The following is an 18,361-nucleotide window of genomic DNA, read 5'->3' as shown; positions in this document are numbered from 1 at the left end:
ATCTGAGTGCTAACTATTTACCAGGCTCTGTGTCAGATTTCAGAAACACAAAGATGAATGGACAAATACCCATCTTTGAGAAACTTACAAGTAGTAGAGAAATAGACATAAGAACAGCCTGTCACTAATCCTTAGCTTAATTAAATCACAGGAAAAAAACCAAGATCACTACATTCTCATGGCTATTTCTCAAATATCCCAAACTCAGCCTCCCAAACTGAATTCATCATCTTATTTTGCCCAAGCCCAAATCTTTCCAGTGTTCCCATTACAAGTAATGTCACCACCATCCATATATAGACATATGCCAGAAACATGGCAATCATTCTTGATCCCTCCCTCTCCTTCATTGCCTACTTGCAGTCATCACTGGATCCTGTGATCCAACAAGATGTCCACCATCGTTCTCCTTCCTTATCTTTGGTCTACACTTGGTCACTCACATGGACAACCTAACCAGTAACCTCCTGGGTGGCCTCTCCTTTTTCATTCTTACCCTCCCAACCATTTTCCTCACAATAGACACAGTGATCTTTTCAAAATGCACATCAGAACAGGCAGCACTGGTCCATCAATGGTTTCTCAGTGTTCTCAGCATAATAATCTAGTATATTGCAGCACGGGGAGCTCAGAGGAGCACACTTATCTTAGGGTTCTGTGACCTCAACTAGCAAAAAGTAATGGAACTGCCAAGTGCCCAGTCGGTACTTGATACATATGTGTACTGCAAACATATACCTTAAACTGTAGCATGTCATTCTTATGGTAGATCACACGCAGGCGGAGAGAGGTCACGGGCACTGAGGGCAGAGCGGAGGCATAGACAGAAGATTTTAAGGAGATGGTAGCAGTGGCTCCATGTGAGTCATACTGAATATCGCCGACAGAGTACAGATCATTGACAAAATAACAGAATGGGACTCCAGGAGAACTGGATGCCTGAAAAGGAAAGCAAAGGTTACCTCTACATGTGGTCCTAGAATTATCAAATATAAAGGGGCTAGAAAAGGCCATTTACAGGGAGTAAAGCCAGACCATCACTCATTTTCTTATATATTCTTTGATAGTGACGTAAGTTTAAATTCCTGATCTCCTTACGAAGTATTTGTAAAAAAAAAAAAAAAAAAAAAAAAAAAACAGAAACAAAAAACCCTCCCACTCCTGTCCCTACCTATTCTTTATATCCAGATACAAACTCAGGTTCCTTTGGAAGTCCTTGCTTTCTATGGGTTTTTAAGTAGTGACACAGATACTGGTGCTATACTCATGAAACTGCAGGTTGAGTGTCAAGGATTTTTTTTTTTTTAAGATTTTATTTCTTCATGAGAGACGCAGAGCGAGAGAGAGAGAGAGAGAGAGAGGCAGAAACAGGCAGAGGGAGAAGCAGGCTCCATGCAGGGAGCCCGACATGGGACTCGATCCCAGGTCTCTAGGATCAGGCCTTGGGCTGAAGGCAGCAGTAAACCACTGAGCCACCCGGGCTGCCCAAGGATTTCAACGCATTTTAGTGCAGTCAGCATGGTTACCTCCCAGGCACAGCCACGGGCAGTACAGTTTGCTGCAGAAGCACCGCTCTCATCAGGAAAACAGTCTATTTTCTCTTCATCCCGTATCTTCAGGTCCCACTCCACCGTGTATGCTTCTCCGAGGATAAGATCAATTTCTGTGATAAGAGCAACCTGTGTGGGATGGGCAAGTGACAAGGAAATTTATCCTGAGGACAAAGAAAGGCCTTGTAAGATCTGAAACCTCTTTTAGGAAAGAAAATAGAAACCGGACTAGGCTCTCAACAATCCAAATGACACCACACTGGAGCTGCTAAGAAGGGAGCCACATGGAGGGAGGGGGAAGAGTGCAAATGTCCCAACTATCAGAATCTTGTACACCATTTGGAAGAGAATTAGGCCAAATAAAATCTTCCGTGATCACCCATTTTCTATCCTTCCCTGATTCCCCTTCCTCTTCCTTCTCTGGTCAGAAGGCCTTCTGTGTTTCTCCTTGTGGCATAACACACATGAGCTCACGGGGCCATCCAGAAATCGAGCTTATGTTCTTGCCCTCCATTTTTAACCCCGGGTGTCCTGTCCTGGCCTGGAACAGTGGCAAGAAAACAGGAGTAACAATTGTGTGGCTTGAGCTCTCATCTCCATCTGCTAGGAAAATTTAGTCAAACCATTTCAGATCTTTGGGTCTCAGTTTCATCAACTGCAAAAGTGGGGAGTTGGCAAAATCATTACATTTCCTTCCATTTCTAACGTCCCAACCTCTTTATTTTTCCACGACCAAAGCCTCAAAACCTGAAACCTTGCCTCTTTGAGTCCCACTAATTCAAATATTTAATATTTTCTGTGTATTTATATCTCTTCTTTAATTAGCAATTTCCATAGGGAAGGTCCCCATTTGCCCAGAATTACAAAATCACACTCTAAGGATAATCACCCTTTATCCAGGCTCTTCTCAGTCTAAATTCACAAATCCCACTCCCCAGAGCAATGCTTTGACAATGGCACAGCCTTGATTCAAGGATCTATAGGACACACTTTGAGAATCAGATCTTTCTCACTTTGGCAGCTAAGACCATCCAAAATCTGATGACAACTTATTTGTCCACACTGATCCCCGACCTCTTCTCGTTATATAATCCTTGCAAACTAATGTAAGGCTGATCTCAATCCTTCGATTGGCTTATTTTGAAAGAGACCAATGCTCTTTCTAGGAAAATGGTGCCCTTTTGCAGAATACACTGCTAGTTACCTGCCTTATATAAAAGTTCTTTTCTGACTCACTATTTCAGCTTAGAATATTAAAGTTCATGATTAAGAACTAAATTTTTAATCCACATAACATAGCTGTGGCCATAAATGGGCAAGTACAAGTCCACTAGGAGTTGCTGGCTCAGAGTCTCCTTCTTCATTTAAGGGCCTGCCCCTTCCCTGCACCTTTCCCTTCCTGACTCTTCTTTCATTTTGCAGTAATAGGGCCACAACAGCTGGTACTAAGCAGTCACTTCCAACCAACCCTGACAACCTTGAGCGACTGAACCAAGACCAGCAACTCACCACTTTCTAAACTTGTTATTGCATGAAGAAGAGAATCCCAATTTGTTCAAAGTCCCATTTTGCTCAGTTTCCTATCACTTGTGGCTGAATGAATCTCTGTCTGATACACCCTCATTCAAAGTCCAGCTTAAACCCTGATTTTTCCAATGGCTTTGCTCAGCTACTCCATGAGGCTTTGAACATTAAATCTGGTATAACGTAAGTTAACATTTCCTCTCTTGCTTTGGATTGCCTGTCCCCTTCCCAGTAGTGTCACATATATAAATTGTATCTCTCCACCACCCAAATTCAAGCACCGACAGTTCCTTTGCTCTTACATTAATTAATTTACTTAGCAGGTATTTATTGAGCTTGTTTTGGTATGTGCACATTTCAAATGGCTCGCACTTTGCCATAACTAATCATATAGTGCAGTTGTCCTTTGAATAACCCAGGTTTGAACTGCGTGGGTCCACTTACACGCATCGTTCTTTTTTTTTTTTTTTCAATAAATACACTACAGAACTGCAAATGTATTTTCTCTTCCTAATGATTCTCTTAATAACATTTTCTTTTCTCTCACTGGCTTTACTGTAAGAATACGGTGTACAATTCAGATGATGTACAAATTCAGATGATGTGTTAAGCGACAGTTTACTCATAAGGCTTTTTGATCAAAACAAGTTGTTAAGATTAGGAGTCAAAAGTTAGTTATGAATTTTTGATGGCATGGGGGGGTCAGTGTCCCCCATGCTGTTCAAAGGTCAACTGTACTTTAATTCTAACTTTATAATGTACGCATCCTCAACCTACACTGGAAGGCAAAATGGCCAATGTCATCAATACATCATTATGGGAGAATGCCAGATTTACTTATTTTCTCCAAATGGGGAAGATCTCTCACAAACATGCTGACCCAGGAGCTCCCAGTCCCAAATCATCTGGAGAGCCTGGAGTGAGGAGGATGGGGGAAAGGATTTTTCATAACACTAAGACACCAAGTGAACAGATTACAACCTGCTCAGGAGCATCAAGTCTCATTACAACTGATGAAAAATTATTTTTTATCCTTATCTAACCAAATAAGTAGCCATTAGCTAAGCTGGTCAGATTCTTCAACTTGAATTATTTCTTTAAAATGTATATGTTGGAGAGAAATTCCATATATCTGAACACAGTAAAAAAAATGCACTTCAAAATTTTAATTAATGGGGATCTCAACTCCCACTTTGCCTTTCTAGCTTCAGCCAGCAGGTTTCAGACCCACTTTCCCTCTAATCCTGTCCCCCACACTCCTCACTTTGCTCTTCTTCTGTCTCCATCAGAGAGAACAGAAGACTGATGGGCAAATAAGGGAATATGGATGAAAAGACCATTTTATCTTATTCCAGTTTCTCAGCAGCTCCCTGCTCCCTTCTAGCTCTAGCTTACCCCTTGCTTTTTTTTCCTCTCCTAACCCTCTGACTTCCCCACCCCAGACCTCGGAGTGTGTCCTGGTTCTTCAGGAACCCATACAACTTCGGCAAGAAGGAACACCATAAGCTATGAATTCTTGATAAACTATCTCAACAAAATGAATTTTTACCTGTAGGTTAGCATCATAAGTGACATTAGGAGAAGTTTGACTTGGGATACCATTGTGTTTCACTATAACATTGGTAGGTTCCTGGGTCCCAAGAATTTTAATCTCTTTAAATACTAAATTATTGGGGTCTTTGTAAGTTGACTGCAAAATCTTCACATCCAAGCGGTTCTGCAAAAGAAACACAAAGATCTGCTGATTGGTGGCCAAGTCCCTCAAATGTTCTATCCTAGACCAGATACCCAAAACTTCTTTGAATGCCTCTTAACTGTCTCAAATAACATGTGCTCAAGGAGTACAAATTTATTTTAATACTCCCCTGAACAAAAAAGATAGAAATACACACAGAGGAATTTTTAAACTGCATTTTAAAAGGCTGTCCACTTTGATTTATCCATATCATTGCCTCTTTTTACTAACATGGATGATTCAATTATTGAGAGTTAAGTCATAAATTGAAATGTGCCCATCTAAGCACCAGGTGATAAATAGATATGCTGAATCACTATATTGTACACCTGAAACTAACATAATACTGAATTTTAACTAACTGGAATTAAAATAAAAGCAAATAATAATAAAAAATAAAGTTCTTTTACCTTCACAAAAAAGGAAATGGACTCACCTACAGTCATAAAGGCATGTGAAACTACACATATAACTACACATGTACACAAACACACATGAGCTATCAGACAAAAGCCCACACCTAAGATTCATTAAAATGTGCTACTTACTTGGGTGACAGAAAACTCACATAAGAGATAAACTTGATTGGCCACAGTATCTGAAAGTGCAAGGAAGGTGAATCAACCTCTGGCTTGCCCACCACAGAAGAACAGATGACCCCTCGGCTGTATCGAAAGCTACATCTTGAGAATGACAAGATTATAGACAGGTGTCCAAGGCCAGGCCACTGTTTTTTCCCTCTTCCTTCCTACCTTACCCTTGAAAAGATTCCCTTCCAAGAGCTTCCAAGGCAGATGCCTCAAGTGAATCTATCCCCTAAGCTTGAGCCACAAGAGTTGTTAATATATTGGAGCCAGAAAAATGTGTGAAGAAGCATGACCGGATACAGGCACATGAGAAGAATATACTCTCACTCTGCCTCACTGGCATGGGTATGTGTTTCTTATCATCAACATTTGTGCAGAAGTATTTTAGGGGAAGAGATCTACAGTTAATGGCAGGAATAGTCTTGAAAACATCTCTTTCAGATGCCTGTTGACAATAAAATGAGAGCCTGTATATATTGCTTGTTTGATGAGAGCATTCTAAGAAGTAGAAACATGTTTTCCTTCCATCTGAGGTCCATCTACCACTAGCAGTGAACAGTGCAACCCAAACTAAAATTCTCCTCTGAGTGATTAGCGTTGCTGTGCCTGGTGAGATTTCTCCCCCACTGAATGATCAGTGGGAATAACTCACAGATGCAGGTTGTTGTAACAGTGCTCACCTTTAGTTTCCCCATCATCCCAGAAAAGTTCGCCTTTTGCTTCTTTGTTTTCATCCAGGGCAATGATAAGACCAAGGGGGTTCCGGCGACTGTGGGAAACAAGATTTAGGGACTTAAGACTCAAAGAACTTTGCCGAAAGAGCTGGGAATGTTGCCATCAGATTTCTTTCCTTTTCTTTTCTTTTTTTTTTTCTTTTATGCACCAACTGAAACCAGTTTAAGAGAAAGAAAACACACGTGCAGGAGTGGTAGAGGGAGTGAGAGAGCACTGGCCTGACATGGGGCTATATCCCACAACCCTGAGATCACAATCGGAGCCTAAACCAAGAGTTGTATGTATGCTTAACTGACTATACCACCCACGGGCTCCCGCCATCAGATTTCAAATGGGAAAGGTTATAGCAGATGGCTCGCTTTTCTCCAGGCACAAAAGCAAAATCAGCAAGCGCATCTTTCTCTAGAATCAGTAACATCACAGGAGACAGAAATACTGCGAACATTGGCAATAAACATCTATGTAGAAAGCAAGAATTTAAGTGCCAGCATCACTGTGATTGCTACTATAAAACTTGCTGATGCAACTATTATTTAGAATGCAGACTATTAGAAGAGAAAGAAATTCTAGACAATAATTGTCTCAGCCTAATTTTGGAGTTCATACAAGGGAAACGAACTATGGTTGGGGGAATAAATTTTTGTTTTCCTGCCAAAGAACCATTTTGACTCAGAAGGCAATAAAATACAATAGAGTCCATCTATTTAAGGCAACTTTCCTAATTTTATTATTTATAATTAGTTCATTTGGAGAGGAAAATAAAACATTCGAGTTTTCTGCTTTATAATTTAAAATATGAAACACAAAACATGACTTAAAAAGGCAATGAGGTAGATGGGCATTGAGAAAGAGGGAAAAAGAGCCATTTCATGTGGAAGCCCTCCTTGTGTCACCACTCCCTTGACTACTTCCCAGCTTCCTGCTCCCATTGGTCCCTCCCTGGCCTCACATTTTATATTCTTTCCCTGGTCAGCCCTCCAGTGTGCCCTATGAAGTCAGGTTCCATTATCAATCAAATCACCTGCTTTTTCTTAACACATATGTATTAAGTAGCTTTATTTGTCAGCAAGTAAGAGATATAAAGACAAATAGATCATAGCCCTGTTGATGGCCTTAAATATTGTAAGAAGGACTGAACATATTCACCACATAATCAAGACAGGAAGTAGAGGGACACACAAGTCAAAAGACTTATATGGGAGTCCAGTATGGCAGTTCCAGGAGTGTGGCTGACCAAATATTTTGGGGGATACCAGGCACCCTGAAAGATGCACCCAACACATGATCCTTAAAGGTTGCTTAAACTGCCTTCAAGATGATAGCAATCCTGACTTGCAACCAAGTAAAAAGGCAAGATCTCTCTGGAGTAATGAGACCCCACATTTGGACCCTTAAGATCACTACATTTGGGGGAAAAAAATGACTAAGCGTACAAAGTAATAAGCCAGCATGAAAGAAAGTTTGCAAAAAAAATGAACAATAATTTGGATTCTCCAAAGGATTTTAGATAATAGAATTTTCAAATACAAGGCATAAAGTAACTATGTTTGAAATACTTAAAAATACTGAGAAGGAAAGAAAAAAAAATCCGCTAGGGAGCAAAAAATAATTTAACAGTACACCAAAGAGAAAAAGTATTTAAAAAGTTTGTAGTGGCAGCAGGCCCTCTGCTGGAAGAATTGAGGAAGATTTCTTGCAGATGAAATCTTAAAATTGGAGAATGTCTAAGAAGAACACACCAGGCAAAGGATGCTGGAAAGGATCATAAGTGCAGAAGCCCAAATGCCCTATTTATTTAATAGGTATGCCTGGGAATAGCAAGCTTTTGGGCATGGCTGGTCTACAGGTGTGTATTCAGATGTCTCAGGAGGCACAGTTAACTTGCAACTAGATTGTGATTGGCCTGGAATACCCTGCTAATGAAAGGATTTGGACTTCATGCAGGGAAACAACAAGAAAAAAAAAAATCTTCATTCTAGAAAGATAATTTTGGTATCAGTATGCAGAATAGCCTGAAGCTGAACAATAAGATAAAAAGAAACCATTTGGTATGAGATGTGAAAGTATTTGGCCTCATTATCATAACAAGTCTGCAGTTTTAAAAAAAAAAAAGTCTGCAGCTAGAAAAATTTAGGTGGTAAGGAAAGTTGAAAAGAAAAGAAAGATTTCTAACCTCCCAGTCTATTAAAGACAAATAATATTTTGAGACATATATAAATGTGTACATCATTAGTACAGATGGAATCTAGAATTTCAGAATCAATGAGTCAGAAAGGAGAAATCAGTGATATGAGATAGACTTGACGTGAACAAGTAAATTTTGTACCCTGTTCTGCATCACAGGAAAAGAAGTGGCTCAGTGGAAAGAAAGGAATGGGAAATTGAAATTATAGAGGAATGGAAATGAGAAGGAATGGGTCAAGAGCATAGCATAATGGGTTACCAAGCAGGTAGAGTAATCAACAGACCCCATTTCCCTGGAACTGAAAGGTTTACCAAGACATGAAACTTTTGGTGCTAAATTTGAACCGGTCCTGGGGAAATCAGGAAGGATGACCACCCCAGCGGTCAGTGTGTTTTGAGGAGAAATGCAGGAGGTTTAAGGAAGGATAGGGATTAAGTTCTTTCAAAATCTATTTTGTAAATCCCAACTTCCTCCAAAGAGGCTGAGAGAAACGTAAGGGACAGAGTATGATGGACACACACACAGTCCAGTCCCCCCCCTCCCCGTCCCCACATGCCACAGAAAGCTTCAGCATCTTCTACATCGGCAACAGATGGGAACGGAAATGACCAGCTTCGTCAGCAGCCTCCCCCTCAAAGGAAACTCCAACCATGCTCTACCTGGCCACCGTGGTGGTGGCTGGCTGTTGTGTGGGAAAGATGTGGCCTCCGCGAAGGTGAAGTCCAATTTTGTCTGCAGGAAGTCCCATCTCCACTCTTTGCTTCCTCCATCTTGCTCGGGCCCCCTGATGGAGGGGCACACTTGTCAAGCACCTTGGCAGGATGGCACATTTGCACCCCCCTCTTACCTATGTGCTGAGTTATCTACAGCTCTCTTTTTTTTTCCACCTGGCTGACCTACTGTCTAGTCAGGCAATCAAATGAGAGGAAGGAAACAAATTAAGAACAACAGGTTTTGCCATCACTTGGGCATTTGGGGGAGCATTTATGTCACGCTGAGGCTATCTGACATATATTGGATGAATGGGTAGTTTTAAACAAGTTAGCTGACACCTGACCACACTGAACCCTCCACTGAACTCTCCAATATTTGCTCTTATCTTACTGTTAAATAAAACATATAAAAGTGTTTTTTTTTTTCAGATCTCTTCATGACTGACATTAAGTGATTTAGGCTCACTTTATCAACTGTGCTATGAAATTATAGAAAACAGTACAAAAATACTCCTTGGGGTACTGATAGATGTTCCTCTCTCCAGGGAGGCATCTTGTCTTTGCAGCTGTGGTCTTGAGGAGTTTAAGAAAAGTCAAAGCTACTTACAGTCTCATAATCGTACCAGACGGCATCGGGTATATAAGCCATCACTTTCTCTGCACCCTGAAATTAAAACAAAATATCATTCCTCGTGGCACAGCCTCTGAAGGGAATAAAATGGATTTCTTAGCATTCCCAATGGAGCTTCTTAACCATATACTGAGAGAGCATAAACATCCTTTCTTTTCTCTGTTAACAAATTGTGTCTTTCTTCCGATAGGAATAGTAGAAGCAATAACTTGGCAACCGAAAGAAAAATCCCAGGGGAACCACATTAGGAATAATAATATTTAAATATATGTTGTGGTAAAAAAATAGTAAAATAAAATAAAATAAAATAAAAATATGTTGTGGTAAAAATTCAAGCTTTACATGAACTCATGTAATCCAACTGTCCCCAGTGGCAGGTACTCTCATGATCTCACCTTTCCAGCTGAGGAACTCGCCCCAGGGCACATGGTACTAAGTGAGGCAGAGGCAGCAATCACACCCTGATTCCACCCAACTTTACAGACAGTGCTGGACCCCTGCTCCATTCTGCCTCTACCTCAAGGAGCAAGTAGGATCTGCTATGAAAATCTGATGACAAATAGGACCATTTCCAGCCCCAGAGCCACCATTAGATGCTTCTCCAGTGACTGGGAACTTGATAGAGGAAAAAGACTCATATAGAAAAAAAGATATGTAAGGAACACATCTCCAACTTCACCAAACCTCAGCACACTGTCTTCAAGGCCGACTCAGCCATAGGGACTACAATCAGACTTGGAATAAAGAGAAGATAAATGGTTCCAGGAAGAGAAGAGTTTGGAGGGTAGCAAGAACAGAAGCAGAGACCATCCGGGTGCCTCTGTGGGACACTTACCTCATCAAGAACTGGAGTGATGAGGAGGCCGGGTCCCCATAAAAACTGTTGGTGTACATCCCACGTACTGCTATCCCCATAGAACCTGGAGATCAAGAGACGTTCACTGAGATCTGGGCCAATGCTTCCTAATAACCCTCCCCACAAGTGTCCAAAATATGCAGGGTGCCTGCCTGTGGTAACCCCCCACATTATTCTGGGACACCCACTCAGCCCCTGCCTTGTGCTCTGGCAGACAGATTCACTTTCCCCAACCCATGCACTCTCCTTTTCTTCTCCCTGGTTGGACACAGGTGCCTATTCCAGGACATATGTGAGGCAGGGTCCAGACTGCAAGTCTATTCACCACATCCCCCTTTAAATAAAATAAGTAAAATAAGCAATGCATCTTACAACTTCAGTTGACTATCAAGAAGGAACTGGGTACAATCACAATTAGCAGATAATTTAAAATTCTACCCTTTTAGGGTATCTGCCTTTTAACAGAAAATTCCAGGAGATGGTAAAAAGTGACTCAAAAATAATGAATGTGGGATCCCTGGGTGGCGCAGCAGTTTAGTGCCTGCCTCTGGCCCAGGGCACGATCCTGGAGACCCAGGATCGAATCCCACATCGGGCTCCCGGTGCATGGAGCCTGCTTCTCCCTCTGCCTATGTCTCTGCTTCTCTCTCTCTCTCTCTTTCTCTGTGTGTGACTATCATAAATAAATAATAAAAAAAATTAAAAAAATAATGAATGTGTAATAATAGTAATAATTAATAACAATAATAATAATAATAATAATAATAGCAGATATGTGCCTGAGAGCCTAGAATGTCAGATCCCTAAGAGAATTAACTGCATTTTGACAAGGAAAGTGTCTTTAGGGCCCTTTTTCAGAGTTAAGTTGGAGATGGCAGTAAAGGCTGGCAGTAAAGATTCTGGAACTCTAGAAATCCTCTATAATATTCTTATTCGTGTATAAATGATAGGTTCATCCTAGAACCTAAACATAGTGTGTTACAGAAGACACCATTCTGTTCAAGCTATCAAATCCTTTAAACTAAGAATCAAGAAAAGAAGGATGAAAGAACTTAAATGATTTGTCTAAGTTAGTTGGTGGTAGAACAAAGACCTCAAAGTCCTGTGATTTTAGTCTACTTCTATCCATAAAAGGGAGCAGGCTATTCCACTTAAATATACCTTAAATATACCTCTAGAACAGTATGGAGGCAGCAGTGGCCTTGCAAATGCCAACTGAATATTTCAGTTAAAATATACATATATAGATTGGGATGCCTGGGGGGCTCAGTGGTTGAGCATCTGCCTTTGGCTCAGGGCATGATTCCAGAGTCCCAGGATCGCGTCCCACCTCAGGTTCCCCACAGGGAGCCTGCTTCTCCCTCTGCCTATGTCTCTGCCTCTCTCTGTCTCTCTCATGAATAAATAAAATCTTTTAATAGATATAGATATAGATATATAGATGTCTGAATAACCACTTGAAGTGTCTCAATGTCCACTCTGATATTTGATTAACAGACCATGTTGGGTCACCAGTCACAATAACAAAACCCCTTTGGATGATGTGAACTTACTCATGCATAAGGGGCCTGGCCACTGTGTCTCCCCGGCTGTGGGCACGGTAGAAGAGGGTGTAGAGGTAGGGTAATAGAGTGTAACGGATGTTAAGGTAGTGCCTGGAGGAGTTCAACAGCAGAGAGTCAGCTCCAAAAGAGGCAGGATCCTGGGCCTGGGAGGAAGAAGAGGTTGCCATTGTGATCCGACTATGAATAACAGAAGCATCTGGAGAACTCCAGACCCATTCATCAGAACCAAGAGTTCCCTTCCCCAAAGGCCTGGGGCCTAGGGTGTAAACTCAGCCTCTGAGCAGCACAGGTGGGTAGAGGGAGATCCCGTCACCAAGTAAGTACCATTCTTCAGCTGGCAGCTCATCCAGCCTCATTCACACTTAGGACTTGCTCTGTCAGCAGATTGTCATTTCAATCATTTAGAAATATTTCCTCATCTGATTCTCATTACAAAATGAGCAATGTAGATAGAATGTACAGACATCTGGTAAGAACCTTCACAGACCCGCCACCTCCTTGACTGTAGCACTACCAAGAGCAGAGTCTGTGACAGCAGAGCATTTTCATGGCATGCCAGAGGCCCTGGTTAATTGCAAATTAGCCTAAGTGAAGCACCAGGTAGGAGGCTGGCTCAGCAGATGTCTTGGCGAGGATGCAGACAGATCCAGCTCTAACATATGTCAAACTTATCTTAATCATGTCTCCTGGGAGACTTACCTTGTAGCCTTGGCCATTGTGATTCCTGGAAAATGGATAAAATGCTCCCAGCTGCATCCACCTCCTACAGAGCTCCTCAGAGGTGTCCAGTGCAAAGCCACATATGTCAGCACCCACCTGGAAGGACACACAGACAGGATATATACCTCATTTCCATCATCTTGCCCCCTTTGCTTGATATCAGGGACCTCCCAAATTCACTTTGCCAATTTTTACTGAGAAGGGTTATAGAGTGTGGTCAGAATTGGGTCACATCCCATGTTCACTCTTTTACATATTTTTTTTTAGGTGGGGAGGGGCAGAGAGAGAGAGAGAGAGAGAGAGAGAGAATCTTAAGCAGGTTCCATACCCAGTGTGCAGCCCAACACAGGGCTCTAGCCAAATCAAGAGTCACACACTTAACCAACTGAGCCACCCAGGCACTCCTCATGTTCACTCTTTACTCTTAGAAGACCATGACAAAGCTACTTCATTTTTCTTTGCCTCAGTTTACTCATTTCATTTAAGTGGACATTAATTACCCACACAGGGTTTTAGTAAATGACATAATGGAAGTAAAACACTTGACATACAATAGGTTTTGTTTCTTAAGGATTTATTTATGGATTTGAGAGAGAGAGTGTGTGTGAGTGTGCAAGGGGGTCGGGGTGGGGGTGGCGGCAGTTTGGTAAGGGCAGAGGCAGAGGGCTAGAAAATCCCAAGCAGACTCCCCAGTAAGCATGGAGCCCAAGGCAGGGCTTAATCTCACAATCCCAAGACCATGACCTGAGCTGAACCAAGAGGTGGACACCAACGCATATTGTATGCCCTGCCATACAATAAGAGCTTTTTGATGGGTAGAACTAGAATTACCGCTGGTATTATTATTTTGGCCACATCACTATCAGAACTAACTTTCCAAAGCCTAATCTGATTCTGTCACTCACTTATTCAAACATCTCCAGGTCTCCTCACAGCTTAGCTAGCACCTCCTCAAAACCTGGTTCCAACCCACCCTTCCAGTATCACTTTCTACGCCGGTCCTACAAACCAACCCTTATAGACACATAAATTCTCCCCCTTACTACTTTTCCTCATGTTTATTTCTCAATCTTAAAATGACCTCCCCATTAATCTGATAAACCCACTTTTTTAAAGATTTTATTTATTTATTCATGAGACACAGAGAGAGAGAGAGAGAGAGAGAGGCAGAGACATAGGCAGAGGAAGAAGCAGGCTCCCAGCGGGGAGCCCAATGAAGGACTCAATCTTAGGACCCCAGGATCACTCCCTGAGCCAAAGGGAGACACTCAACCACTGAGCCACCCAGGCTTCCCAAGATAAACCCACTTTTCAAGGGTAAACTCAAGTGCAACCTGTTCCATGAAGTTTCTCCTGATTCTCTGTGTTCCTTGTAATCTTGTCAGAATTAAAAAGTATCTTGCGCAGGATTTCCTTCAACGTTTAATTTATATGTCCCTAACTTGTCATAATTATTTGTTATATTTTATATATAAGGCAAAGAGAAGGTGTTTCTGTTACTATATTTATGCTTCTCTCTACCCTTACCATGAGTACCTAGCTTAGTACCTTGCACATAGAAGGAGTTCCATAGATACGTATGTTGAATTTAACTAAAAGATGTCAAACGCACCCTCTAGGGACCTGGCAGCGTTAGGTTTTCTTATGTGGGTGCTGGATACACAGATGTGTCTAGCTTGTAAAATTCATCAACTACATGCTTAAGTATATGTATATGTTTTTGTGTGTATGTTATACTTTAATAGAAAAAATGTTCCAGTGATAGCACGTCAGGGGTGCACTGTCTTCTTCATAAGTCAGTGCAGGAAAGAATGTAGTAATATCAGAACTATAATGATATAAATGAAGCCATTGTTCTTAAGACATTAAACCCCTGAGCCAGGAAGGGTGGGAGAGGTGAGCTCCATGTTTTCAGAATTTTCTGTAATGAGGCTTTCTGGGGATTAAGGTTGGGATGGGGACTCACCATTGGGATACCAAAAAGGTTGAACTCGAGCATGCCAGGGATAGACCACCGAAGATCATTCCAGGTGGCCGCATTGTCTCCTAACCAGTGGGCTGCAAACTTGCCAGATCCCGCAAAGGTAGAACGGGTTAAAATGAAGCTTCTCTTATTAGGGAACACGGTCTTGACAGCTCTAGACAGGGAGAGAAACTTAGAATCAATGTGTGATCTCAGCATGACTTGGCCCCACAGATACAGCGACCATGCCGAAGATCATTCTCTTTTAGCTCTTTCCAATAGGGTTAGAGTTGCTACAGAAGCAGACTGCAGCATTAAGTATATTTACATTTTGTTTTGATTTGTTTTAAGTACATCATTAAATCTTTAATTTCCAAGATTTTTAAAAGCAGCCTTGAAAAGGCTAGTATCCAATTTTTATGGAACAAAGGTAAATATTTTTTTATAAAGGTGAAATTTATCTTTATATAGATGTATAAACATTGATCTTGCACATTGTGCTATTTTAAGCATATGCAAAAAATGACCTTAGGACCAGCCTTTTGGAACTTACGTTCTTTTTAAATAGAAACACTTTGGCCATAATTTTGTAATAAAAAAAAAAGACATTTTAAATTTGTAGATGCTTTTGTGTACTTTTACAATTACTTATCATCTATATTTTTAAAATAAGAAGCCCACACATATATTTTAAAAATTTTGCTCTACAATTTTTAAAACAACTTTCAAGAAGGCTAAACTTATACTATGACTTTGCTAATGAAGGAATGTGGTTTTGTTCTGACTTCCTGCTGACAAAGTTACAGTAAAATCTCAGTACGTTTTCCTCACTGTAGAACTTGAGTCTATACACCAGGGTAGACAAAGCACAGTGGAAGTTGAGCCAGTATCTAAAGCCCTGAAGCTCAAGGAGTCTATAAGTTACTTTACCCTCCATACTCCATCTATACAGTGTAGCAGAGAGGAAAATACATGGATTTTGGATTCATGCAAAAATGATTTAAATTTTGCTTTTACAACGTCTTGGCTGTTTGCCCTTGGTCAAGTTACTTCCCTTTATTTCTTCCAACCTTCCACTCATTCATATATTCATCCATTCTTTTTTTTTTTTTTGACATTATCTGTCAGTTCAAAATTTATTTTCTCCTATAGCTTAATGGAAATAATTTTTTAAATTCTATGCATTGTCTTTTTAAATTTAATTTCAATTAGCCAACATACAGTACATCATTAGTTTCAGATGTAGTTTTCAAATTCATCCATTCTTTGATTTTATACATTCCACAAATATTTATTGGATTCCTTCTTCTTTATGTGCCAGGTAGTTTATTCATTCATTCAGTAATAATAACCACATTTATCTTGCAGAGTTTTTAAAAATAACACCCTGGCACCTGGAATCTAACAAAGATCAATACTTTGATCATGTATTAAGTCCAGAGCAGCAGTGGCCTTACTCTGCCGTGGCGATCGCCATGGAGTAGCCATACAGATTGTGGACGTCGTACTGCTTGCCCCAATGCTGCACTGCATCCATGCAGAGACTCTTGGAGAACAGGTACCCATCCAGGATTCCTGGGGCAAAAGAGGGATCAGTCAGTGAGAGCCTCAGATGCACATTCCCTGCTCCTGGACTGTCATATGGCAGAAACTGGAAGGAATCGTGGCACTTTGGGTGGGGGTTTACTGTGGCCATCCTGCCACACAGCTTCCTCACTATCAGAGGGTTATACATTTGGAGTAGTTTCTTGATATATAAATAAATTGTGCTGCCCCATACACATTCTTCTACCCTGGGCACTCACGTTGACTCAAAGCAGGCCTTTGGAAGCCAGAGGATCCAATTAGACTTGAGATTTAATCTGAATTCTTCTAACTGAGCCAAATCATGTGGTTTGAGAATAGAAATATTTGATGAAAGTGTAAATTTATTGTTCACTTCTTCTCTCCACTGACGGATTGTATAAAGGCTACCTCCCCAATATCTCTCATACTTCTATTCTTTTCTGCTCCCATTGTACCATCCTGACTCTGATCCCAATTACCTTTGCATCTTAACTACTGCAGTAGTTTCTTAATGGCTTATTTACTTCTGATCTATTGATCTTCGAATTCATACTGTACTAGCACCAGATTAATATATCCCAAACCATTCAACTATCCTATTTCCCTTATATGAAAACATAAATAGCTTCCATCACTAAAGAATTAAATGTGAACTATTTAGCCTCCCACCCAAATCCCTGGCCCATCTGCCCCAATTTCCTATTTTCTCATTAGACTAAAAGTCTTCATAAGATGCCATAATGCTAGCACCACATTCTTTCCTTAATAAAGATAAAATATATCAGTGATCCTCTAGCTTCCTTCAAACTACAATAAATGCCGTGATTCCAGGGCCATACCCTGAGAGATGGTGTTGTTCAAAGTTCAGTCGGAGCTCAATAGCATCATATTCACTGACTCTGACTTTGACCTTCAAAGCCTGGGTTCTGGCTTCTTTTCATCCTACAGTTCATGTCTGTTCTTCACATTCTTGGTATCACCAGACTTCACCCTCATCTGAAGACCAAGCCTGGTTATCTGGACTTTCTCTTGTAAGCCCTGACCTCTGGAGATACTCACTCTAGAGTAATAAAAACTAATCACTAGCCTCTGGCTTCTGTACTATATGTTCTTTGGACCTTCCCCTAGAAACAGCCCAGACGGTAGGTAAAAAGACTAGTGGCCTCCATTTAATTTATGCCTCATTTAGGAAAGCTTGGAGTGCTTTGATTTTCTTTCCTAATTTTTGGTATATATTACCCACATTTTCCTCTCCCTATGCACATACATGTACAAATTTCTTTTCTAGGTAGTTCATATCTATCCTTATGAATGTAAAATACCAAATATGCATTGCCAATTTAATCATACTACCACCAAGACTTACTGGGAACAAATGGGGGATAATTTAGATGGCTCGTGGAACACCCTGAAATGGAACCATCAACAAAGTTGGAGACTTCATTCATATCCTACAAGACAAAGAGTAAAACTACCATGACGGAAAAGTGACAAGCCCCCTTACGTTGTACTAATGTTTATCTCCATTTTTTTAAGGAATCAGAGAAATGATTCTAGATATTTCTTCTTTAAAGAGGTTCTTATGCACAAGACAGAAACAGATCTTCCTGTTTTCTCTACCCACTGAAGGTTTCACAGAGAAGTCTCTTAAAATCCCTTCAAAATGCTATATGCTGGCTAATGGAATTTAAATTTTTAAAAATGCTATATGTCTATAATTGTGGGAAATGAAACATTTTCAAAAATATTACGTGAAAAAAGATCTCAATTTATATGATTCCATATAAATGGAAATGAGCATTAAGGAGGGTACATGATGCAATGTGCACTGGGTGCCCGAATCAACTTATACATTCTCCATATTTCCAAATACAGCTATGAATGCACACGCATATTAATACATATATACTAATATATACATAGAGAGATGAAGGGATAAGCCCCTGCCAATAGCTGAGCAGGTGAGGGGTCTGGTAAGATGCACACCAAAATATTGATGGTAGATGTTTGCAATTGATAACTTTTTAGAGG

At 40.7% G+C, this 18,361-nt stretch overlaps 1 protein-coding gene across 6 annotated transcripts in view; it reads right to left on the bottom strand.

Annotated features, from left to right (window-relative positions):
• The window catches only part of MGAM (maltase-glucoamylase), a 214,054-nt gene that overhangs the window by 30,989 nt on the left and 164,704 nt on the right, over positions 1-18,361 (bottom strand). For all 6 annotated transcript variants that reach the window (XM_055334817.1, XM_055334813.1, XM_055334816.1 and 3 more), the window contains 13 exons: positions 17,697-17,781; positions 16,222-16,339; positions 14,768-14,939; positions 12,781-12,897; positions 12,070-12,224; positions 10,496-10,580; positions 9,637-9,693; positions 8,976-9,100; positions 6,077-6,165; positions 5,358-5,407; positions 4,624-4,791; positions 1,527-1,679; positions 739-939 (listed from right to left, as the gene is read on the bottom strand). In XM_055334817.1, the coding sequence (XP_055190792.1) occupies positions 739-939; positions 1,527-1,679; positions 4,624-4,791; positions 5,358-5,407; positions 6,077-6,165; positions 8,976-9,100; positions 9,637-9,693; positions 10,496-10,580; positions 12,070-12,224; positions 12,781-12,897; positions 14,768-14,939; positions 16,222-16,339; positions 17,697-17,781 (1,575 nt within the window). The remainder of the gene's footprint in view (positions 1-738; positions 940-1,526; positions 1,680-4,623; positions 4,792-5,357; positions 5,408-6,076; positions 6,166-8,975; positions 9,101-9,636; positions 9,694-10,495; positions 10,581-12,069; positions 12,225-12,780; positions 12,898-14,767; positions 14,940-16,221; positions 16,340-17,696; positions 17,782-18,361) is intronic.

This window comes from Nyctereutes procyonoides, unplaced genomic scaffold (assembly GCF_905146905.1).
Source record: "Nyctereutes procyonoides isolate TBG_1078 unplaced genomic scaffold, NYPRO_anot_genome, whole genome shotgun sequence".
NCBI lineage: Eukaryota > Metazoa > Chordata > Mammalia > Carnivora > Canidae > Nyctereutes > Nyctereutes procyonoides.
This window is presented reverse-complemented; position numbering and strand designations above follow the sequence as displayed.